Source organism: Sceloporus occidentalis, unplaced genomic scaffold (genome assembly GCF_023333645.1).
Source record: "Sceloporus occidentalis isolate IW3139 unplaced genomic scaffold, rSceOcc1.0.p SCAF_3, whole genome shotgun sequence".
Lineage (NCBI taxonomy): Eukaryota > Metazoa > Chordata > Lepidosauria > Squamata > Phrynosomatidae > Sceloporus > Sceloporus occidentalis.
In genome coordinates this window covers 86,273,096-86,300,251 of record NW_028316983.1, presented here as the reverse complement: position 1 = coordinate 86,300,251, position 27,156 = coordinate 86,273,096, and the positions used below count along the sequence as shown (strand labels likewise).

Genomic DNA, 27,156 nt, shown 5'->3' with positions numbered 1-27,156 from the left:
GCTTTGATACCTGCACAACGTATCTTTGGATCTACACCAATATGTTTGATGAACAGTGTCCTCTGCTCAAAGTATACAGAACAATTTCAATGTGCAGTAGACTACTGCCTCATCATTACAGTACACACACACACACACACACACACACACACACACACACACAGAATCATTTCTAATATGTGAACAGGAAGAAACATTTCAAAGACATTGCTCTATGCATCACTTGGGTGCAGTTTACAAAGGCATCCTGTGTTCTTCAAAATAAATTAGGAGAAATTTACATTCCACCTCTAATACTAAGGGAATCATAGCATTAAAATGATACAGCTTTTGAAGAAGTTGATGCAATAGTGCTACTAATGGGGAAAAAAGAAGATTTGAAATGATTAAAAGAAAATGCTTCTGAATAAATCACCATGGATGAAGAGACAAGTTACTATCTTCTGTGATTTTGAATGGTATTTTGTAATCAATAAGAGCACTTTGCAGAAAAAGTGTTGACAGGGCAGTTAAGTTTTCTTCCTAGAGCAAATTCTTCACATTTCACATTCTCAGAAGTAGCAGTTTTAAAAACAAGTATATTATGAAGATGTGCTTTAGAAATACCAAACTAAGCAAGTAAGTAACACGCTTTGTAATCCCATTAGAATTTTACAGTTCTCCTGGTTGACTAGATCTGATATTCTTTTATCCCGTTGCAGTAGCACAGTATTATGTTTAACAAATGCTGCTAAAACACACAGTTTGGAGCCATATAATGTACAGAGTTTATGCATCAAAACATCCTTTGGCAGGCATGAGTGGGATATTATAATATATGCTCACTCTGGCAAATGCCCATGCACCCTCTCACAACCTGTTATGTCATATCTCTAATTGCAAGTCACTGCAGCACTGCTAAGGCTTCCTCAGTAATAAGGTGCCTCCTTCCATAAAAGAATTCCTTCTTTGCAGCTATCAAAAGCCACCTCTCTGTGGAGAGAATAATGTATTCTCTACATTTGCAAAATTTGGCAAAAGGCTGAAGTAAAAAGAGAGAGATGCCGAATATACCAAACTATTATTGACATGACCCGAGACTTGTGGGATGGGGGTTAACCAGTGAGAGATGTTACACACATGTATACAAGCATATGCACATGTATACACATTCTCTCTCTCTCTCTCTCTCTCACACACACACACACACACACACACACACACTTTGTATTCTGTCTACACATACAGCCTATCACACCTTATAGCAAGGGAACAATACTACAATATTACAGTCACACTTTGTGGGAAATGGCTTACCATTTACTCACATTCTGATACCCATGTACAATGAAAATGCTGATTTCAAAAGAAGCTTGTTACTCTATTCTAAACATTCCAAGGCAAAACATTAAAGAATCACCCCTCCGATTCCATGTGTTAAAGATATATAAAGGCTAAGTTTGATCATTTTAAGCAGACAGAACAGATATCTGATGTTGCACAGGATGTTAGAGTCACAAATGGAGTAAAATCCCAGTGGTTTGAAACTTAAAGTCAGCCGATACATTTTTAAAAGCTCCACAATGAATCTAAGCATCAACCCTTCCTACATACAAATACTGTTAACTCCAATAGGAAAATAATAATAATAATGCTATTCCATTTAGCTTTTCATTTATAGTCATTACAAAATGCAACAACTGATCTGTGAAAATAAGTACAGTACATGTAGCTAGTTCAGTACGTACCTGGGAAACCCCCTTGTACCATTGCTGTTTCAGTATGCACTTCAAGGTATCTGCATTCCTGACAAACATTCAAATGCTGTGAGCAGCTCCAGTCCTCATCACACCTTGTACGCGCGCACACACACAGAAAGAGACTCTGAGCTCGTCTTTCTTCTGACGACCTTGGGCCTGACTGAGAGGTTTCCCTTGCTTTAAGGGCAAGCTGTCGGCTCTCTTTCTATGATGAGATGTGATCAATTACGCTTAATTTCAAGCGTTGCTCACAAGCAAACAGTTACAGCTGTCGGCCAAACTGCCAGCACAAGTATGCAGGGAAAAGCAATTCCCCGTTTCCCACATCTGACCCACTGCTGCTGCTGCTGTGATATTGTTGCATTGCTGGAGATCTCTAATATTCGAATGACATCCCCTGTCCCAAAATACAATTCAGTTTAATACAATACTGTCCCCTTTCCTTCTCAGCTAGCGGCAGCTAATAGGATTCTTAATGGCTTGCTCTTAACTGCATAGAAATGGTTCATAAACATCCAGTCACATAGATTTATAGATAGATGCTTCTGGTTCCAGCCATCAGAGAATGCCTGTCAGCCTTGCAGAGTTGGTTAAGTATTATCTTCCAGATTGCACATTATCAGAAATGCAGCAGAGGGTTGTTTTGGTATTCCAGGGGAAAAAACTATCCTCTCAGCCAGCCTAAATCTTTATCTTCGACATGCAGATTCTAATGCACTTAATGCCTTTTCAGTAAAATGCAGTCATATCATAATATTGAAGAGCTGTAGTATTATTTCAAATTAAATAATTAAATGAAATCACCACTATATATAGCAGGAAATTAACCCTTGTGTTTTTCTATTGTTATTTGTCTAAATAGCATCATCCTCTGTCTTTCCTTTTGGATATACATGGGCATGTACATATCCATATACTTGCCATTTGCTCAGTTTATTAACCGAGAAACAGCCACAGTGTTGTTAGCCGTTACAACTCCACAAATAGTTCATAGGACAGCAGAGCTTGGAAAGTTACTTAGAAGAATGAATGTATGTAGTGGTGTGCTAAAGACATCTACAGCCAGTGGTAGGATGATGCTCTGGGTTTAAGTCATCAGTGGCTTCAGAATATCATTACACCCATTCTGATTAAATGCAACTTTATAAGCTTTGCCAGGTATTTTCAGTATTCCAGCATGGGAGCAACAGCTATAAAATGATTATGCACAAGTACTTTATATGCATTAACAAGCGGCAAAAACAGAATACACACCTGGGACACAGTACATGACATGCAAAGATCAAGCATATGAAGTCGGACAGGGATTTAGCATATTCCCCTGTCCTTTGGGAAAAGTAAGGCAAAAAAGCTTATTCAAAGAAAGAAGACCAAACAGAATGTAGCCATATAAACCCATTAAATAAAGATTAATGACAACATCAAAATTTAAAGCCAAGCTCTTCACTTAAAATGTTGCTTTTATGTGTCATCTTGTAGGGACTGAAACAATATTTAGTGCATCATGCAAACTCAGAATTCGATAGAAATCATGTGTTTGAAGCCTTCAGTTTCCAGGTAGATTTCTAAAGTTATTTGTCTTGCCCACATCAGATTCAGGAATATTTGTTGATGACTGCAGTGACATCTATTGGACAGGAAATGTTTTGACTTTACTTTGAGATAACAGTAAACATTCCTGATATTATTTTGTTTTCTGAACATAAAACTATTCTTTTCTTCCCCTCTCTGTCCTACTTTGTTCCATACCTTATGTTAAAAAAAATCCTTTGACATCTAGTTTTCCAATAGAGCAGTCAGTTCAAGTCAGCTATCCATTAACATATGTGTCAGATTGATTTAGAAGAAAATAATCACATTTCAATTTTATTTTGTGTTGGTATTATAGATTTCTTCCACAATATAAGGCATATCTAAGGCAGCCTTCTAATCAAGCAACCCTAAGTGGTTGCAAAAAAGTCCAAAACTGATCTTCCCCTCTTCATGACTGTGGCAGGCCTTGAGCCCATAGTGGGTTCAGAACATGGGACAGCAATTCAACTAGGGCATCACAGACAAAAGTAGAGAACTGAAACAAACCAACAAACCTGAGCAACACAAAACACCAAAATTTGCTTCATTTTCCAAATTTCTAGCACTGCAGTAACTTAAATAAGCATAGTACTTACTGTACTAGTGAAAAGCATCAGGGATAGGTTTGCTTACTGATCTGAACAACAACAGCATTTAGCTGCAACATTCTTTATGACAGAAGGCCTTCTAGATGGCTGCTCCCAGGGTATGGAACTCCCCACAAAGGGAGGCAAGCTTGATTCCCTCCACTGTTGTCATTTCACTGGCAGGGCGATACCTTTGTATTCAGGTGGTCTTTTTGTAAATGACTGGCTGCTTGCAAAGGGACTTTTCATGGGTGGATGCTACATGTTTTAATAGATCTGCCTTTAATTTTTTTTAACTGTGCTTTGATGTTAATAACAAACAAACAAACAAACAGCTTCATTTATATACCGCTTCATACTGAACTAGAAGTGTCTAAGCTGTTTAGAACCGTAAGCTAATTGCCCCCAACAATCTGGGTACTCATTTTAGCCACCTTGGAAGGATGCAAGCCTGAGTCGAGCTTGAGCCCTTTTGCTGGTTTTGAACTTGCAACCTTGTGGTTTTGAGTGAGTGGCTGCAGTACAGGCATTTAACCACTGCGCCACCAGGGCTCCTAAATAAATAAAATCTTTTAATACTATAATTTCATTATGCTTTGAATATTCTAACATTAGAGCTTTTTCTTTGTATCAGCCTTTTAAAATCCCGTTGCAAGCTGCTTTGATTCCCAGTTTAAGGAGAAAGGAAGGGTACAAATCAGAACAAACTCACAAACCACTCCTCATATCTGCCTTCAGCACACCTCACCTCTTCCATAAATGGAGAGAAAACTTGGTCTGACATATTGCTACTGTTGTTCATAGAATCACAGAATCACAGAGTTGGAAGAGACCTCAACAGCCATCCAGTCCAACTCCGTGCCATGCAGGAATTCACAATCAAAGCACCCCTGACAGCTGGCCATCCAACCTCTGTTTAAAGACCTCCATAGAAGAAGACTCCACCACACTCCGAGGGTGTTCCACTGTTGAACAGCTCTTACCGTCAGGAAGTTCCTCCTAATGTTAAGGTGGAATCTCTTTTCCTGTAGCTTGCATCTATTGTTCCGGGTCTTATTCTCTGGAGCAACAGAAAACAAGCTTGCTCCAGCCTCAGTATGACATCTGGGCTATCATATCACCTCTTAACCTTCTCTTCTCCAGGCTTAACATACCCAGCTCCCTAAGTCTCTTAGAGGGCATGGTTTCCAGACCTTTCATCATTTTGGTCACCCTCCTTTGGACATGTTCCAGATCCCTTTCACATGTAGCCCAACCTACTTAAGGGATCACCTCCTTCCATACAATCCGCCCCGTACCTTCAGATCCTCTGGGAGGAATTTGTTGCAGTCCACAAAGACCAGATTGACGGAGACCTCCCAGAGAACTTTTTCCGCAATTGCTCCCACTTTAAGGACTGGCCTGCCGGACGAGATCCGTCAAATTGCCAACCTTGAGAACTTCAAGAAAGCTATCAAGACGGATCTCTTCCGGCAAGCCTTCCCGGAATAGATCCCAGCCATGTAATGCTCCCCCCACAGACATATACAAATTAAGACTCTGCCCACCGTTATTTTATTATTGTAGTATTGTTTTTAGATTTTTATCTGTAATTTTAATGGATGGAATTGTTTAATCCTTTTTTAAGGAGGAGGATTGTATATATTGTATTTTTTAAGGTTGTACGCCGCTTTGATTGTGGAAATATAAATTAAAGTTTTATTATTATTATTATTATTATTATTATTATTATTATTATTATTGTCTCATTAAGCCAGTGTCCTCCATTTTATATCTATGCATTTCAATTTTTTTGCCCTAAGTGCAGTGCCTTACATTTCTCAATGTTGAAATTCATTTTGTTATAGCTTTGGCCCAGCTTTCTAACCTATTCAGGTCATTTTCAATTTTGATCCTGTCCTCTGGGGTATTTAGCTATGCCTCCTAATTTGGTGTCATCTGCAAATTTGATAAACATGCCCCCTATTCTTTCATCTAAGTCATTGATAAAGATGTTGAATAGCACTGGGCCCAGGACAGAACCCTGTGGCACCTCACTGGACACTTCTCTCCAAAATGAATAGGAGCCACTGCGGAACACCCTTTGGGTTTGGATGGTCAACCAATTACAAATCCATGTAACAGTTGCCTTGTCTAGCCCACATTTTACATGCTTGTTTGCAAGACTGTCATGGGGGATCTTGTCAAACGCCTTACTAAAATCAGGATATACTATATCCACAGCATTCCCTTCATCTATCAAGCTGGTAATTACACACACACACACACACACACACACACACACACACGAGATCAGATTAGTCTGGCATGACCTATTTCTCTGAAACCAATGTTGACTTTTAGTGATTATGGCATTCCCTTCTAAATGTTCACTGACTCTTTGTTTAATTATCTGTTCTAGCATCTTTCCTGGTATTGATATCAGACTAACTGGATGATAATTGTTGGGATCTTCTTTTTTCTCCTTTTTGAAGATGGGGACAACATCTGCCCAGTCTGATGGGACTTCTCCTGTTCTCCAGGAGTTTTCAAAGATTATTGCCAATGGCTCTGAGATTACATTTGCCAGTTCTTTTAATACCCTTGGATGTAGTTCATCTGGTCCTGGAGACTTAAATTTATCTAGATTAACCAGGTATTCCTGTACTACCTCTTTACTTATTCTGTGCTGCATTTCTTCTATTGAGTCCTCTGCTCCACTTTTCTCAGGTTGTGCACCCTTTTCCTTTTCTGAGAAGACTGAGGCAAAGAAGGTGCTGAGCAGTTCTGCCTTTCTCTGTCCCCTGTTAGCATTTCGCCATCTCCTCCACACAGTGGCCCTACCATTTCCTTCTTCTTCCTTTTTGCTATGGACATACCTTAAAAAGTCCTTTTTATTATTTTAACCTATCTAGCAAGTCTGAGCTCATTCTGTACTTTAGTTTTTCTGACTTTACCCCTACACATGCTCACTATTTGTTTGAATTCCTCTTTGGTGATTCCCATCTTTTTCCATTTCTTATACATGCCCCGTTTCTGTTCTGCATATATTTTTACTTGTTACACCAGCAAGGCAAAATGGACACATGGGGATAATATGTTATTAATCTTCCTCATATGCTCAGGTCCTCTGGCAGACATTTACTCTAGTCAGCGAGGACTAAGTTGGCAACTGTCAGGCAGAGGACTTTTTCTTTAGCCACTCCTAGACTGATGTGCCAGAAGAGATTTGATAGCTGAATACAGCATTGAGGACTAGTCTCTTTCGGCAGACTTCTCTGGTTGATTTTTAAATTGTCAATTTTAAATGATGAATTTTAAATGTGGATCTTTTAAATATGTGTATATGTTATTTGTCATTTTAAATTGATGTGTATTTTAACTGATTTTTTTTAACTTATGTTGTTTATCTGTTCATTGCTGTTGTCCCCCACCTAGATCCATGGGAAGAGGCAGGTAAGAAACAACAACAATGACAACAACAACAACATTTACAGGGATGAGCAATTACACTGAGGGTGGGGGCTATTTTCCAATCCCCCTTCCCCCCAAACAATACTGGCACAACTGTGGCAAACCACTGCAAAACCAAGTGATGTGATATCCCTTCTGTTTTTGTTTTTGTCACTTTTTGGCTATTTCCCCCAGAGTTTGGTGGGGTTTGAGGAGCAAAACCAATGTTCTTTGCTGTAGTTTTGAGCATTCCTGGTAATTGGGAAGAATAAATTCATCAATTTAAAAAAAATGAGGGTAGGTCTTGGGAGGCTCTTGGGGTTGCAAAACGGATTCTGGTCACTAAGGGGTGGGGGCATTACCCCCCAATAAGATTTCTGTCTCCTCAAATGAAAGTTTCCGTCAGTAATCAATTTTCAAGCATTGCTATAACTTGAAATTTCAGTCGTGCATTTAAGAATCAGGAAAAATAACAAGGGAATGCAAGTAGTTCTAAGTATGATTTTCAATGTATCACTGTCTACAATGCTTGAAATTTGGGGACTGAACAAAGAATTCATTTGGGAAGCAGAATTCTTATTGCGGAGCAATGTCTTTGTTGCCTCATGGAAACCTCATGTGGCCCAAAATCTGTACTTCCCCCAGTCCTTCATTACAGGAACAACAACAACAGTCAGCAAGATTTTGAAAGGTAGTTCATAAAGAGATCATAACAACTCTCTCAAGAGGTAAAAATCCTCATCTTCCCATGGTACAGAATTTGCCACTTTCATTTGAAATTTATTTTCCTCACTCACCTGCTATCTCATTTTCACTCTCTCTACATCATCTCTGTCTCTCTCTTTAACATATCTTATTTGGTTTTGACCTATTTTGAAGACTCCTTCACAACCACTCTCTGACATTCTTTTCCTCTCTTTGGGGGCTCTCTTGTTTCTCTTCATACAGCATAACTCACCCTCTGTGTAACTGTCATCTTCCTCTTCTTCAGTTTCCTCAGAACTTGATCTTGTTGGCCCTTGGTAGGGTGGTGGCAACTTCATAGGTGGTGGAGCCCCACCTTTCTTCTAAAAAGATACATCCAAAGGTTTTGTATAGTTTTTAAAGAATTTTTAAAAGTTTCTTTAAAACATATAAATACACAATACATTTTTGAACCTGTTCAGAAGAGCACAATACACAGAATATTGATTTCATATTAGTTTACTGGAGAAAAGTACTTATTTGTAAATACACACGTCAAAACAATAATGATTGCATGGGGTTTACATGACAACATACAGTTACCCCTCCTAACTTACAAACCTTGGATCCACGCCCTCGATTACCCGCAGAGGGGCGACCTCCACTGTTTCTAATGGTGCACATGCATGGGGGTGCACCCCATTCAAGCCTATGAGGCTTGAATATATGTGAGCCTCCATTTGCGCAGGGGGGGGTCTGGAATGGATCCCCCATGAAAATGGAGAGCCAACTGTATACTGAAAGATACAATTTCTGCCAAGATATATTAAAAATAAATATATCTTTTTGATGCATTATACAAAATAACACTCATTGTATACAAGCTTAATCGACATTATAGACTATAGTATTTTATTTAGATTGTAGCTCTGGTTAACATAGCATACATATTATAAAACATTCAACAAATGCCCATTACCGCACAGATGCAAAGACACTTTCGATAATGATACACGTAGGGGTTCATCTTTGGTGAAAGAAAAACCATTCAGGGGTTCTGCAGGAGATACATCCACACATCTGTTTCTCAGGCTTCCAGCAACTGAATTCATTCTCAAGCTGCACAGTTTTACTAAATTATGCTCAACTGCATCTCATGCAACTACAGTGCTAATAGCAAAATGCACTTTAGCAAACAAATGGTCATGAGATCAACACAAATGACCGGAAAATCCTTTTTATACAAGACAGAATTATTACCCAGGGGCCAAATGCCATTTTTAGAAATATATTTCTTCAGTGCCCTACATTAAAACCAGTAACTTGATATATGCTGTTCTAATCTTATTTGATCAGTCTACATTCATTTTAGATACAAATTATCCTAATCAGTTTCATGAAGTGGGAGCTAAATGTAAAAGTTGAAGAAGGCTGTGAAAAGATAGCAGCACCTTATCTGACCTTGTTTTCCAGAATTAAGATATTCACAGGTGTGTATAAAACAGATCAAACAGTTGTTAGCAAATGCATTTCTTAAAAAAATCCAAACAAAGTAGAAGTATCTATTTAATAAAATGCTTCCTAACAAAAACATTACACCAAGGTAGCACTCTATCTAAATGATAATTTTTTACATCAAAACAGTAATGAAGAGAAACTGAAGTCTAAAACATATAGCAGAAATAATGACATAACTCAATGCTAGGGAATTCTGGGAACTGCAGTTTTATGAGATATTTAGCCTTCTCTATCAGAGAGGTCTAGTACTACAATATACTACAATTCCCAGGATTCCCTAGCACTGAGCCAGAGCAGTTAAAGCAGTCTCAAACTGGATTATTTCTGCAGTGTGTTTTGGACCTAAGAAGGTGAAACAGATGCTAATATCCTATATCCTTCTGGCATAGCATAAACATATGTCAATATATTTTTACCAACAAGGGATCCCATTTTTGCAGATTCTGAGAAACTAGAACTGGTTGTGCAACATTTTTATGCTACTGTAGTATCCCAACAGAATCTGAGCTTGGGTACTTTGATATATGGCTTAAATCCAATCTTGCATTAATATATGTGAAAAGATTGTCTTTCTTTCTCTTACTTAGCTCTGTGCTCTCTGCAAAAGCCTGCTCTAGAGGGGTTTCTGTTTTCTCTAAATTTTGAAGGCAGATTAAAGCTGCAGCAAGAAAGAAGAATTGCCCCACTTTTAGTTCTGTTGACAGAGCTCTTCTGCTGATGGGGACATACCACCCCTCCAGTTTTTCTACTATGATCTGTAAGGCCATTATGGTTGAAGAAGAAGGGATATACAATAAAATTATTCTTGTTTTAGATCTGAAGTTGTAATGCATTATTCTGCCTATTCCAAGAGTCCAGAACCCATTATGTTTCTGACCCTCACTCCAACACAGTTTTCATACGCAGATGATCTTTCTGATCTTCTCTTTAGAAGGAGGGCAAATAAAGTTTTGTTTTGTTTGAGTGAAGTCTTACAAAGGTTCGGAGAGTATGAACAAAAATTAACTCTTAACTTGAATTACTCCCTTCTCCAACTGGAGAGACTGGGTACAGCTCAATTCGGGTCAAACACCAAAGCAATAAAGATGCACTTAACCAACTCAAAAGTGCATGGATTAGATTAGATTCTCCTCCTGAAATTTTCAGTGCTTTTGGATAATTCTTTGAAAAAGGATTTAAGGCAGAATATTTACTCAGTGACTATGTTCTTCTGCATCAGCTTTTGCTATTCCTGTGGCCATTTATTTACAAAATTTAGCTCAAATTGAAATGCTTGCTTACAAAGAATGTCCCCTACAGCTGGAAGAAATGTGGACTGCAGCATGTTTTAAAGGTATTCTTAGGCTGTTAGATCAAGTCTAAATGAAAGGAGCTCGGTGAAAGAGCACATGTTCTCCAGAAGAATGGTTCCAGTTTGAGTCCTCAACAAGTCCAGTTAAAAGATCAGATCAATGAGGCAGAGGATGTGAAATAACTCTTTCTGAGAACTTCTGGTGGTGAATGTAAAAAATACTAGTCCAGTTAGATTACGACTCAATGGTCAGGAATTCTGGGAGCTGCAATCCAACAATATCTGGAAAACTGCACAATGACTTCTCCTAAGTTTGACAAATAACTTGAGTTTGTATCAAGAGCTTGGTATAATTTACTTGTTTGGGTTAAAACCTACAGAATGTCTTAGCCAATAGGGTTTTAGTCCATAAACTTAACTTTTCAGACATCAGTGTGACTAGTCTAAGAAAACATCCTAAGTACACTTTTGTTTAGATCTGTTTACCTGAAAGCAAATGTGATGGGTATGTTAGAATGAGATGAAGCTTCATTTAATGAGATTCAGACTTTTTTTTGTATGAGTTTCCATGACATAAACCAATTACAAGCTTGCTCAGTTAATTTTTAAATGGCAATCTCCGTTTCTAGTAATTTAAAAATAATATGGCTTCAGATGTGGTTCTGCCTTACAAGCATGTGATTATTTCCATGTATTCAGTGACATCTTTCAAACTACGAGTTTACCAATACTTCAGTTCAGCAGCATTTTAATGTTGATAAACTAATTACAAAGACAGTATAGCCAAAGTCAGTCTTCACTGGATCAGTTTATACTCCAATAATTAAGAAATAAAGATTAGGATTCCGTGCAAAATCTGTGCAAAATCCAGTGAGCATATCCACACTACCTTCCAGCTACATTTTGATTCATGAACATAACAAGGCAATATCTTTTGTTTCCACTGCTCTGTTGATGGTATCTTTTCAATAAAATTTTTGAAGTTTCTCTTTTCTAAGAAGAAGTTCCAGCCTGGACTCACATGACAACATCCATTTAAAGTCTCCCTCCCTCCAATAAAAAAAAAAATTCCTAGGCAACATAGAAATGAGCTTCTCTTCAAACATGCAACTATGAAATGATAATTTGTGAGTTGCCTTAAGCATACCAATGGAAAGCCAGGATATAAAATAAATGGGTTCTGCTGCATTTGCAAAACCTAAACATCTCTCAGCACTGTGCAAGAGTACTGGGAATTTTATTTTATATTCTTGATTTTGTTTTACAGTGCAGTATTTGGAACACTGGGATTTTGTCTGTGGGCTCTCTAATCATATACCAGCTCCAAAACCCATGTATTCCATTAGCCTTTGATCACATTCTTACATACACATTTGTATTATTAGTGCCCTACATGATGAACAGGAATGCTTACTGCTAATAAAAAAGAAACCATTAGCAGAACAACTACATTTTGCTCATGTTATGAACAGCCAGGAATACTGCATAATTCAACAGTACAACTTCTACCCAGAGGCTTGTGCAATATAATTTTAAATTTTATTTCTGGAAAAAGAAATCTGCTCGAGTTGTATCTTTACTATGAAATTGGTTTCCAAATGGGAAGCTGGGGAATACCTCAGTGCTGTAAGGAACTTACTTTATAGATATGGATTTGATGCTTCCATGATATAGACAGGAACTGATCAATGATGTGAAATTTCTTCAGTAGTCAAGGAAGAAACTAACTTATACAATCAGTCTCAGTGGCAAATCTCCAAGATCCAGATCATGCCTATACATTCAGTGTTCACTGATACCACCAAGTGTTGAAAAAAATGTGCAAATTAAAGTTATGATCAACTGTCAATCTCACATTTGAAACTCCTTCCTCTGGCAGATCAAAACTGTGGGAAATTAATGAATTCTTTCTGGTCACAGATGACATGATTTTCAGCTGTTGACAACAATTAGATGGACTGAACACCATTGTGAATAGCCAACACCATCAAAGGCCAGATTGGTTCATCAGCTGCGTGAAAATACTTGTGCTTTTTAGTGTCAGGGGTAGCAATCATGAGGTCCTCCAGATATTGTTAGACTACAGCTTCCATCATTCCTTACTAGGCTGGTTAGGACTTAGAATCCAACAATAGCTGAAGGTCTATATGCTTGCTACACCTGCTCTATGTGATGGGCTGGATAGGAGTGGGGAAATATCAACCTATTTGGACATATGTTGTCATCATGTGTTTGTGCGTGTGCATCCATGTGTATGCTTGTAAAACATTCTGATGCTCTGAAAATCCCCAACCAGGTCTTCCAAAACACTTCTGCTTACAGATGCCTTTTAGATCGAACATGACAGCCCTAGGATCATGCAACAAAGTTGAATAATGTGAGACTCTGGACCAGAGTTTCTCAACCAGGGTTCTCTGGAACTGTACAGTTCCACAAAATGTAGCTAGTGGTTCCATGAGAGATCATGATGGAGGGACACTTTTTTTTGGTAATAGACATTACCACTTTTTTTTGGTAATAGACATGCAGGGATTTCTTGAGACCTGAACATTATTTCAAAAATATTTCCTCCAGGATAAAAAGGTTAAAAAAATGCTACTCTGGACACATAAAAAAAAGTACTTAAATACACCTTCTGACTCTCTGGCAGAGAGTCTCTGACAGAGAAAGCACAAAACTATGAAGAACGACTTAGGGAGCTGGGGATGTTTAGCCTGGAAAAGAGAAGGCTAAGAGGTGATATGATAAGCCCTGTTTAAATATTTGAAGGGATGTCATATTGAGGAAGGAGCTAGCTTGTTTTCTGCTGCTCCAGAGACTAGGACCTGGAGCAATGGATGCAAGCTACAGGAAAAGAGATTCCACCTCAATATTAGGAAGAACTTCCTGATAGTAAGGGCTGTTGGACAGTGGAACAAACTCCCTCGGAGTGTAGTGGAGTCACCTTCCTTAGAGGTCTTTAAACAGAGGCTGGATGGCCATCTGTCAGGGATGCTTTGATTGAGAGTTCCTGCATGGCAAGGGGTTGGAATGGATAGCCCTTGTGGTCTCCTCCAACTCTATTATTCTATGATTTCATGACTCTATCTCAAAAAACTAAAAATCCCAGAATTCCATAGCACAGCCATGGCAGTTAAAGTGGTGTCAAACTGTATTAGTTTTGCAGTGTAAATGCAGTCGAATACAGAGCTAGAGAAAGAGAGATAGGAAAATGGAGAAAATCACTAGTGACTGAGTAATTAGGTATGGTAATAACCTGGATTGAAACCAAATGCCCTGTAGGTACTCTGCTGTTCTGGCCCTCCAATTCATCTCCAGCTTAGAAACCTCTCAGGGAAAAAGTCCATAGCTGGTGTACATGCATGGTGTGTCTTAAAATGTTATGTTATCTTTTATGTCTTGACAACCTACATGAAAAGACGCACATGTTGAGAACAGCCAGCTATTTTTGGGTGTTACTGCAGCATGAAAGAGATATCTTTCACATCTTACAAATGGATTAGGTGCTCAGTTCTTGAATTATAAAATGCAAAGGACTAGAATCCCAAAGATGAAAAGGGTGATGTACTCTGTGTGAATGCCTTAAAAATGATAATATATAGAGAATGAAAATGAGCCTACTACTTCATTATTGGAGTTGCTATATTTACAGTCCAAATCTGAGTCATATTATGCAAATCAGATGAACTAATTAATAACTGAGACTGTCTCCTTCAGCATACCTAATTTGTCTAATTTCCAAGAAGCACCTCTGCTCCTGCAAAATTCTAGAAGAGGCAGTAAGGGGGAACATAATTAAAGGCCTTTATCTGGCCATTATTTCCATCAGAAGTACTGCTTGTCTAGTGCAGCAACCCTGAAACACAGACTGTGTGAGCCAACCTCTACCCATCACCTTGCTTTTCCATAGATGTTAAATCTTTCTTCTTAATTAAGGCGTTCTACTTATAGGATTAGTGAACTCTTTTTTGCAATTGTTATTATGTGTATATATATATTGTTATTAACCAATGTTAATACCATGAAAAATAGGGAGGGGGGGGGAAACAAACTCACTGACCAGGTTTATTTGTCATCCTTACCCCTGCACTAACCTTCTATTTCCCTCCCTAGTTCACCATCTGAGATTGCATATTGCTCTCTCCCAAAAGTCAAAAGAAAGTGAGTCCACCTAACTAAAAGCAATGTCTGTCCAACAATAGCAAAACTTTTCAAAATAAAGTACCTTATCTAAATCTGTGTTTCTCCCATTCCTGCTCTTTGGCGTAATGGGTCATTTGGCCCATTACCACTCCCTGTCTCAGTCTACTCTCTTGAACCACCTTTCCTTGCCACTAAACCTTACTCTTTTCATAGCATCTCATGAGTAGTCCTACTTCAATTCACGGGGTCTCCACTTCTCATTTTCAGTTTCCTCCATTATTCCTGAGTTCCTCTACTATTTTCAGCTCCCATCTCTTCTTCATCTCACCAGTCTCAATCTGGTATAGCTCCTCTGAATGGCAACATTTCCTATCTATCTATCTATCTATCTATCTATCTATCTATCTATCTATCTGAATGCCTAAATAAAATAACTGTAAATAAAATGAAGTATTTGGTTTACTGGGATCTAAAAATCTAAGCCTGACTTGTTTTTGTTTCCTCACACTGGCATTCCTATGGAGAAAGAGCATTACATTAGAGATAGCCTATAGAATTAAGTTCCAACAGCAGGAATTGCACAGCTCAAAGCAAATCTGTGTCTGAAAAAAATCTCCCACCATATATTAGAAATGGGAGCAGGCAGACAAAAGAAGATGAATAGAAGGTGAATCAGATTAAAGGTGTGTTTGTAATTACTGCAAAAGATCTTGAAGAGCTGGATAATCCTGGCAGAAGGGAGAAGGTTAGGGCAATGCAGAGCTAAAAGGGCAGCCTTTAAGAACAGGTCTCAAAGCAAAAATTGAAGAGGCTTTGTGGATAACAAGACTCCAAAGAGGTGAGTGTTTCACCTACATAGAAAGCGAACACTTCAAAGTAAGAGTCTAGGAAAATCTTTAGTAAGGACCAACACTTGAGAATTTTCTTCTAAAAAGTAACTGAAAACCACAAGGTTTTCCCAAATCAAGTTACTCTTACAGTTGCAGTTTTCAACCCCTTGCACAAGGGGTTGCACAAAGTCTAATCCAGCACAATACACTAATTAGGGATTTTTACTCCATCATCTTGAAATGGGATTTAGGCCTAGGTGAAATGAATGAAATTTGGGAAATCCTGGACACAGCCAGGACTTTATCGGACATATTTTTCCCCATTATGGGCACGGGAAATCTTCCAACCAAGGCAAAGGATGCACTGAATGGGAATGGCTTGGTGTTGGGCAACAGAATGGGGCCATTTTGAGGATACTTTGGGGTGCGGTAAAATATGCTTTTTCTCAGACTTGGAGTGCCCCAAGCGTTCCCTTCCCATGTCCATAACCGGGGGGGGGGGGGGAATGTGTCCAATAAAGTCCCCAGTTATAGTGTACAATAAACTACTTCATCATCACATACTATAGAGACTCCTTCCTACTTCATTTTGATCTCTAAGACTCTAAGGTACATCTACACTGTAAAAATCATGCATTTTGACACCATTTTAACTGCCATGGCTCCATCCTGCAGAATTTGTAGTTTTGTGAGGCATAGGCATGCTTTGGCAAAGAAGGTGAAAGACCTTGTAAAACTACAAATACCAGGGTTCCATAGGATGGAGCTATAGCATTTTAAGTAGTGTCAAACTGCATTATTTCTATAGTAAGGATGCACCCCAACATTTCTCACAAGGATACCATCTGAGCCTCACAATTGGAGGTCTACAAGAAAAAATAGAGGCTTTATTTAATACTTCTACAACGATTATAAAACTCCCTCCCACTGGGGAATCACAACATTTTTCATAAATATTGAAAACAAACATTCTCATTGAAGCGGGCAGAATTGGTAAAGCCAAAGCTATTTTCAATTTAGGTGATTTCATTCTGTTTTGCTGAGTTTAATTTCCTGCTCTTTTGTGTTCTCTATTCCTAAACCAAAAGGGACAGGTTATAAATCTGTAATTTAAAATACCTAACATTGTTGTAGTTTAATATACAGTTGACCCTTCACATTTATGGCTTTTGACTTTTGTGGATTTGTAATATATGCTCTCTAGGAATCACTAGGTCCTCTAGTGTGACTCTGTGGTCATCTTCTGCCAAAGATTGCTCTGGAGGACTTTGAAATTGATAGAGAATACTTTTCTAGGCATCTCTAGGTCCTCCAGCACAATTCTACAGACAACCTCTGGCAGATGTTGACCACAGAGTCGTGCTTGAGCACCTAGAGAGTTGTGCTCTCAGGTAAAAAAAACCACTGGCTTTTTATCTGAGGTTTTTCTGCTTTCACAGGGGTTCTGCATCCCTAACTCCAGCAAATATGGAGGTCCTGCTGTACAAATTGCTGACATATGAGTCAGATGTCCCTATTTTGACTACAAAGGTTTTCAGAGTTAAGAAAAAATTAAAACCAAATCTACATACTTATTTAGATCCATGTAAAAGTAAAAACCTAACTGGTGGCCTAAAATCGAACCTATGCACTCTGAATTTAGTTCAGAAATTTAGCTAAATGAGAGCAAGCCGTTTGAATTCACAATGGGACTTACTGTTAATACACACAGCACTGAGCTAAAAATTGCTTAATTAAAATCTCCCATCCATTCTCAATAAAAACAGCTATTTGCGACTCACATATGATCATTAATTTTTCTTTTTTTCTAATTAAGCAGCCACTGAGTTATCACTTATACTGCTATTCCACTTTCATACTTGTCACATCTTAAAGAGCAGTAAAGATCAAGTGCAACTGTAAATGGTTTTTATTTGACTTACTATAAAATGCTAGCAAATCTACTAAAAAGCCCAGCACATATTATTCCTGTTCTTGAAAAGGGATTTCTTCTTGCGTTTTAAAGTGACAAATCTGCATTATACACTGCTATATAAACTCATTTTGGAAATTGGGAGATTACATTTACAATACCTTTCCAGCTTCTCCAGATGTGTCTTGTTCTTTGGAATCTTTATTTTTCTTGGGATTTCCTATGGAAACTATCTGTGGAATACAAAGGTATTTTAATTTTTTATACTGTATCTAATATACAATTGCTTATATGTAAGTGGGACCTGATATAGAACATTGCAAAAACGTTCTCCTCAACCAGTTTGAGTATTTTCTTCTGTAAATCAGCATTCTATGGTCATTGAGCATGCCCATAGAGTTTTCTGGGGTTCCTCTCTCTCAACATTTTGAGGTTTTCATGCTTTCGAGAATATTGGTTTTCCTGCAAGTCTCTTGACACTCCTCTCTTTGCCTACATCACACATTTTTGGTAACTTAAGCCTTGTCACTTGGAGAACAAGTTTGCTATTTAGTTAATAATTTCTAGGCCTAATCTACCTGGGACTAGAAATGCAGCTTAGTTCTGATTCTAACTTCCTTGTGACACATGATGTGCATTCCTTCTTGCAGTAGACTCAGACCTCTCTGCTGCAAGGTATTTTTGTTTCTGTCACTCAGACTGTACCACTTGAAGGAACCTGATTTACTGTAACGCTGTCCAAAAATGTGAAAACATTTCAAGCTCAAAGGTCAACAAAAGTGATAAAAATATATGAAAAAAGTAAACCTCTCTATGGAATTCATTAGGTATAAATTGTGGGAGTCTTCATGGTCAGTAGCTGCTGATGATATTGGCACTGACTTTCCCCCAAAATAGTTTTATTTGTTATTTCAAACATAACACAAAATGAAAAGATACATATTCCACAGAAAAATCAAACAAATAAACAAGAATATACAAGTATATACAAAAATCACCAACAAACTGCTAAAAGCTTTCCAAATGACAAGATGGCAGGTTCATCATATTTTAAGTGAACCTCTCTTTAAAAAGAAGCATAAAAACAAAATGTATAATTTAGTTGTAGCATTTTTTTCCTTTTCAATTATTTTAGAAAAACTTATCTACCACATACTCTTATCATCCATGAATAGCTTGGAACTGACAGTGACAAAGACTATTTACAAACCCCATTTGAATTCCATTATGAAAGACTGAAAAAAATATAATTGGAAAGTAATGGGAGTGCCATAGAGAGCAACAGTGCAAAGAAAATCATGAAAGTGTTGCTTCTGTTTTACTAAAAGCCCTTCAATGAAGGAAGGACAGCTCAGGCTCCATATCATTGAGCTTGAGGTTCGTTATTGTTGTGTGCCTTCAAGTCATTTCCAATTTATGGTGACCCCAAGGCAAACCTACCATGAGGTTTTCTTGGCAAGACTGTTCACAGGTGGTTTACCATTGCCTTCTACTGAGGCTGAGAGCCTGTGACTTGCCCAAAGTCACCCAGTGAGTTTCATAGCTGAGCAGGGAATTGAACCCTGGTCTCCAAAGTCATAGTCAAAAACTCAAACCACTATGTCATGCTGGCTACATATAAATTATTCTTAGTAGTGTTGTTAACAATTACCGTAAGTAAACCTATAGTATTTCCATAGTCCCTGATCACCAACCATGCTGGCTGAATTTGAAGTGAGATATAATCCAAAACATCTGGAAGGCACCAGGCTGCTACTCCTGGCCTCAAACCCTGTCCAAATTTAGACATATTTATTTGTGTTGTTCTTTAACTGTCAGAAGAAAACAAGCCTGAGTTAATTTTAATTCTGATGTTGTAGTTCTTGAAATTGTTCTTGAATGTTGACACCTGTCTTGATCCCTGTGGTTCTATGACAAGATGAGACATGAATCAACTAAGTGAAATGCAGCATGTTATTTTTTTCCATTAGCAACCAACACTTTCAGGAAACAAATTCATTTCTTTTAAATCCCATGTTATCAAATAAACAGCAAGCTATATTTGTAGCTTGGTTAGGGAGTTAAAAAAAAAGATGACTCACCCTTGGAAGGGTAGACAGACTCTGAACAACAAAAACAATGGGGTTGCCTGCATTTTTGATAGCTTCCACAGCTTCTTCGTGAGTGGCATTTTGTAGGTCTGTTCCAGACACCTGCAGAGCAATGAAACTGTTTAGATATTCTAACACTTCTCATAGCATGAGATTCTGGCAGAAGTTCTCACCCAGTAAAACTTACCACCTGAAAAAAGTTATCTTAAAAAATCACTATTAAGAAGTTTAACTATAACAATGTATTTATCATGACTAAAAACTTGTATTTACTAGCATGGACATCTAATGTGTGAAACAACATTTGCATACCTACTTAGAAATAATCATATTAGCCGTAGAACAAAACACAGAAATAGTTGCTGGACTGCATTTGATAACAATTGATTCATTTGCTTAGTTCATTCAAAGTGTTCAGTACTACATGTGATGTGTTTGATTATAAATTTCTGCTAGTGCCAAAAAGACAAGTTGCACAACAAGTTTATGGCAGGGCAGGAAGACTCTGCCTTGATATAAGAGATTACACAAAACAAATATTTAAGTAGTGTTGCCCATTTACATTGCATATAAATAGAGAAAGCTACATAAGTGTACTTTCTGTGTTTCTGTTCATTAACATTTCCTATGGGACTTGCACATCTCTTAAATGGAAAAGCAGCACATACAATTCCCCACAGGAAACACGGTCAAGATCACCTTCAAATCATAAACATTATGTGCAAATATGGAATGTACAATACACTGATATGTATTATTTTACTTATTAATTATTTCTTTATGCCACCTTCCATATTAAATTTAGAAAAGTGCACTTCACATTGTGCAGTAAACAGAGAACTTCTGATTCACAGTTGCTATGATTCACTGAAAAATGGCATGGAGCATTTTTTTTTGTCCAAGTAATTATTTTACCTGGAGGGGAAAAAAAGCCTTAAATGCAGAAATCAATAGATTGCTGGGACAATTTCTGTCCATTTTACTGGGGGGCGGGATCCATGATTATGTAGCCAACAGCTGTAATGAGAGGACAGAGTTTACAACTGTACACATAACAGACCTACTTTGTATATTGTGCTTTAGAGAAACAAAACTTGACTTATGAGGACTAAAATTATCTGTACTAATGAATGAGAATTAAAGTCAAGTGATTTCCACTTCAAAATATGATGCCTGACCTCATTAGTTTAAGCTATATTCTGTTTAAAATGTAAAAGTTTGTCTGTACTTACCTCAAGTATTTTATCTCCAGTTTTCAATGCTTTTGTTCTTCCTGCTGGGCTGTCTTCCAAGACTTGTTTGACAAAAATGCCTTTAAGCTCTTCGCCATTCTTTAAGCGCTTTATAACTGTATGGCCACCCACAATACTGATGCCAAGAGGCTCCTGGGGGTCTCGGAAAATTTCAACACTGCAGAGAGAGTCATAGTATTTCAAATGTGATATGTGTATGTCACATGATTTTTGTTTAACTTTGTAGTCCTGATCCTACTCAAAATATAACTCTCTCGGAGGTAACATACCGTGTATACTCGACTATAAGTCAACCTCATGTATAAATCTAACTCTCTCGGAGGTAACATAAACCAATTTATGTGTTGTAGCCTAGTGGGAACTGCAGAAAGGAAATTCATCAAAGCTTCCGATGGAGAGCAAGGCATTCACACACTTTATGTTTCTAAAAGACCTACATCTGATGTCCTATATACCACCATTTTTATGTGTGCAAAAAAACTATGCATACATATGTATGTATGAAAATGACAACTGATTTTGTCTGGAGACAACTGTTTGGTATTAATACATTTTACCATGAGAAATTTGTTTAAGGTCAGCTAGATTAGACCAAGAAGTCCAACCCCTTTCTCTTATATTTTTAAAACATACATATACATACGCACACACATACATGTACATCTATAATTCTACATCCTGTTCGGCATATAGAGCAACACAATGCCTGCAATGCTCCAGATATTTCCTAATACATTTATCAATTCAGATATTATTTGATACAACATTAAAGCGCTAGCATGAGCAGACATAGTATACAATGACCCACATAGCACCAGACATAGGGAATGTGAACTGCATGTAGCTGCAGCTACAAGAAAGAGGACAGCCACACATATACACCCCTACTCCACATTTCTGACAGGAAACAGACAACCAAAGGATGAGTTCTGCCAGATCACACAAGACCAAAATTCCTTTTTCTTTTATGTGTTCCTCTACACCCCACATCTGTCCTCTTATTTTTGGGAACCTAGATGATGATGATGATTATTAGTAGGCTTTATTTATATAGCACTGTAGATTTACACAATGCTGTACATACAAACAATAAAATAAAGTAAACCTGCCCATGGCATACAATCTAAGAAATTGTATAAGCATAATACATATAAATAATACATAACAATACAGGAAAGGGTTCAATAAAGTAAAGCAGGCAGCAAATTAAAAATGTCAAATAACAAATAATAGTCCCGCAATGCCTAAAGATCTGTCTAAGTGTTATAAAGTCAATGAAGTATCATCATTCATAATCAAACCTTCTCATTGTCCCAAACATTCAAATAAACTCTTTATTTGAGAAACCTTTGCAGATTCCATCAGAGGAAATCAAATGCTGGGTTTCCCATGGAACTTTCATGGGTTAAGGGTATAAATAGGGTATAAGTATGAGCCCTGGTGGCACAGTGGTTAAATGCCAGTACTGCAGCCACTCACTCACTAAGCACAAAGCTGTGAGTTTAATACCAGCCAGGGGCTCACAGTCATCTCATCCGAGCATCCTTCTGAGGTTGCTAAAATGAGTACCCAGTTTGTTGGGGGCAATTCGTTTTCAGTTGTAAACTGCTTAGAGACTGCTTAGGAGGTATGAAGCAGTATATAAATGAAGTTTCTGCAGCTGCTGCTACCCCAAAACAAAACCTTTTTGCTATAGACATGGTGGGAGATTGTTCCCCCCCCCCCCCCCGCATGCACTACTGTCATCCTCAGACTTTTGTCTGAGTCCTCTGTTCCTGTTCTCTCCCAAATCCTGCATGCTCAAGTCTCCATTGTTCCTGGCTTTCTGTGGACCTTTCTCTTCAAGACAAGTATCTATTGCTTCAACTAACCCTCAACTTCCACTGTCCCAGTTTCCTGAGTTCTATTAGGTCTGTAAGATGTGATTTGAATGTGTTATCTTAGAATGTTTGCTACTTTCTATTTTTCTTAATAAACGTATATATAGTTCCTCATGCTTGGGGTCTCCATAGTGGGTACTGGTATAGTTGGTGCCAGAACCTGCATATCACATTACCCCTCACGCATAGCCAAACTGAATATTTTTCTCAAATTAATCCATATAGTTTACAACTGCTAGTGGATGCTCTACTAACCCCCACATATTCAGGGTAACAATGTCCTATATGCTTTCCCTATTCATTGAGTTAGTATCCAGTAATAACCATGTCCCAGCAATTACCTTCAACCCAGCAGATTTCTAATATGCCTATTACATCTGAACCTCTGAAATCAGTTAAATAAAATGATTTCAAAGCAGAAGCACACATGCACCAGAACTTCAAGTATATTGTACTTTTCCTGCCATTTATCTTTTAGTGAGTACTCAAGCTTCATACAACACCTCAGGTTTGTACATTTAGTGTGTAGAGTGAAAAATAACCACACAGCACTAACTACACACATAAACACATTTCTCTTTTTTCCCCCTTACAGTCAATGAATGTAAATATATTTTGAAGATTTCTAAGACAGCATTTTAGTATTCACAGGTCACTGCCATAGGACACTGCCATATTGGGCCTTTACACACATTACACAGAAAGAAACCCAAATTTGCTGGGAAGTAGCTTCAAAGGGAGCTGCATTAATTTGTTCCTCTTATGAGTGCACCCTTGCCATACGTGTTTTAAACATACATTTTAAACAAAAAATATAACGAAATAAAATGTATGACATTGCCCTAGTTATTGGAGTTGCTAATAAGATAAGAAGGCACACTGTACAAGTAAATAGCAGAACCTGTGCTCAAGAATGCATTTAATTCCATAACCTCACTACAGTGGAAAATTGGCACATACCAAAGATTAACAGGACTAATATACGTTACTTCAGAAGGACATCTGCTAAGCATTAATTGTATTGGCGTTATTTAGCAAATTCTGTTCTAGAATGGTATAAAATAAATGGTCAAGAAAACAACCTCCAGCAAAAGAAGAATAGTAAAACAGGCATGTACTGTACATATTTCTTACTCAAGGGCCTCAAATAATTTTGAAGCAGGAAAATATTGAAAGATTTATTCACATACGTTTGGGGAGCTCCCCAGTGGCTAAAAACTGGAGTTTCTTCTCCTTCTCCTTCTTCTCTCTCAGGCAGTTCACTAAATAAAATGGAAATACATTTCAGCTGGTGATACAAGCTACACAACTTCTATCTGCATAATGCAATGTAGAATGCAGACATAAGATCTGTGCATTTCTTGGACTCTGAAGTCACATATGCTCATTTGTCTCTTTACTAAACAGATGTTACTGAAGTTGAAACATCAGTAAAAAAGGAATGCCCTGCAACTATTGTGTATCTGTTAATTAAAATGACCCTTCTCTACAAATATAAAAAGATGCTGATTTTGTAAAGTCAAGATGATAATTTTGAATTATCAGCATAACAGAATATAAGATTCTACTTGATTTTTCACAAAAGTAATAGAATTTAGAGCCATGCAAATGGGCACACATTCCCCTAGGAAACCTCTGCAAAATAGCTTGTACCAAGCTCTACCATCTATTCTACCATGTAGTAAAGGTATGTTTAGTCGTAACTGACTGTGGGAGGCGGTGCTCATGTCCATTACTAATTCAAAGAGCAAGTGTTGTCAGAAGACAACACTAGTGGTCATGTGGCCAGCATGATTGCACAGAACGCTACTACTTTCCCACCGAAGTGTTACCTATTTATCTATTTGCATTTGCTTGCTATCGAATTGCTAGGTTGGCTGAAGCTGGCACTAGTGATGGGAGCTCACTACATCCCATGGTACCTGGGTCTCCAACTGGCAACCTTTCAGTCATCAGAACTGGTGTCTTAATCACTAAGCCATGTAATACCATATATATTACTACATATTTGCACCTGAAATGTTTTCAAATCTTTCTTCTCTTGTGATATAGATGAGAAAACCACACCATGAAGGACAAGTTTAAATTTAGACAGCTAAATTTACCCACTGGCTGACCTTGGGCAAGTCATACTCTCTCAGCCTCAAAGATAGGCAAATGCCCCTCCCTCGAATGTAATAAGTGTGAAGTAAGGCTGAGATAATAGGGTGTCCTAAGCAAATCACTGAGTTTATAAATAGGGCAAGATTGCTTAGCTTAGAGTTCCCATTAATTAAATTATATTCCTTTTGTGAGCCAGCATGATACAAGTGGTTTGAACATTGGAGTATGAATCTGGAGCCCACAGTTCAAATTTCTGCTTAGCTATGGAAACCCACTGAGCGACCATGGGCAAGTCACATTCTTTCAGCCTCAGAGGAAGGCAAATGCACCTCTCCTCAATTAATCTTTCAAGAAAACCTCAAGACAGGGTCACCATAAATAAAGATGACTAGAAGGCACACAACAGCAGCAACAGCAGCCGCAGAACCACCACCAGCAGAACCAGCAACAGTAACAACAACATTTCCTTTGAATGTGTGAATAGGTCCTTCTGTTTGTCCTTGCCTCCAACAGATACTATGGCTCGAACAGACAGGCCAAAATATAGCTGCTTCGGGTCACTTTGGAGGTATGCTGCTTAAATGAAGCATGCGTCCTAAGAGGCCGGAAGCTATGCTAAAGCCATGCTCCAGACCTAAGGACCGGAGTGCATACCACCAAAGTGACCCAAAGCACCTTTTTGTTTTTGTTTTTTGGCCTGTCTGTTTGGGCTCTTTGTTAGCAAAACAGATGATCTTTCTCCATGAGTATGATATTTATGCTGTGGACAGTGTGATTATGCTTTTAATGGATTATGTTTTTTCTAAATATATTTGAGAAAATAATGCAGCCTTGACAACTCAATTCAACTGAAGAAAGAGCAATTTAAAAAAAAAAAAGCTGGACACCTCTTTTACCTCGACAGCCCCACTCTAAGGAGGGCAGAATCCTGGGTGCTTGAGATTTTACAGTCTTCAGCCTTCAATTTATTTCGTTCAGTATCATCATTAATGCATAAAATATCTTCATGGTCATTTTGTATCTTGGCACCTTGTAATAAAAAATGAGTTACTGTTGCAGCATGCTGAGACTTTGATGTAAGTAACTGTCTAGAAAGGGGAAATGCAAGTCAAGCAAAGAATACAGATAGCTTTATGAGTGTAAGTTCAAGGGAAAAACAATAACAACACACATTTTAGACATACTTAGAAGAAAGAGACTTCTGAAAGCATAACACTTATGCCTTTGTGATATACATAACAAATGTCAGCCATATCTTCTTTCTTTCCAAGCATGGAATATTACTTTTAATACAAATGACTATGGGCCTCAGAACATCCTCCTACCCACTGCCCAGTTATGGGTGGTTTCTCCACCTCACTATGTTCATTCTTTTCAGAGGTAATTTTCCCTGGGAGAAATGACAACAATAAAACATTTTAGGGGCAATCTTATTTTTTAAAAAAAAAAGGTTAGAGCAGTGTAAAAAGAAAGAAGAATTAAAGGAAAGGGGAAAGAAAGAAAGAAAAGAAAAGAAGAGACGAGATAATGAAGGTTGCAAAAATGCATGCATGTTTACTAGGAACTAAGTTCTACTGTGTTCAATGGGGCTTACTCCCAAGTAACCATCCACTTCCTTAGTGTGGAAATGAAGAACATGACAGTTATTTCAGGACAGCTGAAAGCAGTCTTCTAGTATCTACAGTTAAACATCTTGCATTAGTTCAATGCAACATACAAAGGCAAAACCCAAACTGAGATGATTTGGGGGTGATTTTTGTTTGTTTTATTTTGTTTGCTTATGTCTCGCTCACTTACCTTCCAGTATAGCATTTTGCTGGCTGTATTCCACTGAATCACCAAGGATTATTGAATTGATACTAATTCCTTCTTCAGTCTTCAGCAAAAAAATAAAAATAACATCATTTGAAAACTGAAGAGTACTGACATAACCCTGCACTGATAGAAAAAGGCTGAAGCATGAGTTTAAACCTAATTCAATAACCCACTAAGGGGGGACTCATCTTTCCAAAGCAGTTATTATGATTTGAATTATGCTTTGAACAATATGTTAGCTTCTCTTTGTCTGAATACTCTCTCAGATTATTTCGATATTGGGGTTCATCCCAGAATTAATAAAATA

General features: G+C 37.9%; 1 protein-coding gene across 8 annotated transcripts in view; it reads right to left on the bottom strand.

Annotated features, from left to right (window-relative positions):
• Nucleotides 1–27,156, bottom strand: part of PATJ (PATJ crumbs cell polarity complex component) — a 210,028-nt gene that overhangs the window by 108,680 nt on the left and 74,192 nt on the right. For 6 of the 8 annotated variants that reach the window (XM_089515294.1, XM_089515299.1, XM_089515295.1 and 3 more), the window contains exons 21-27: nt 26,832–26,910; nt 25,931–26,063; nt 24,122–24,193; nt 21,031–21,208; nt 19,790–19,900; nt 17,870–17,941; nt 8,289–8,397 (exon numbers count right to left, since the gene is read on the bottom strand). In XM_089515294.1, coding sequence (XP_089371420.1) covers nt 8,289–8,397; nt 17,870–17,941; nt 19,790–19,900; nt 21,031–21,208; nt 24,122–24,193; nt 25,931–26,063; nt 26,832–26,910 — 754 coding nt within the window. The remainder of the gene's footprint in view (nt 1–8,288; nt 8,398–17,869; nt 17,942–19,789; nt 19,901–21,030; nt 21,209–24,121; nt 24,194–25,930; nt 26,064–26,831; nt 26,911–27,156) is intronic. The other 2 variants (XM_089515296.1, XM_089515297.1) reach the window with 1 other exon arrangement.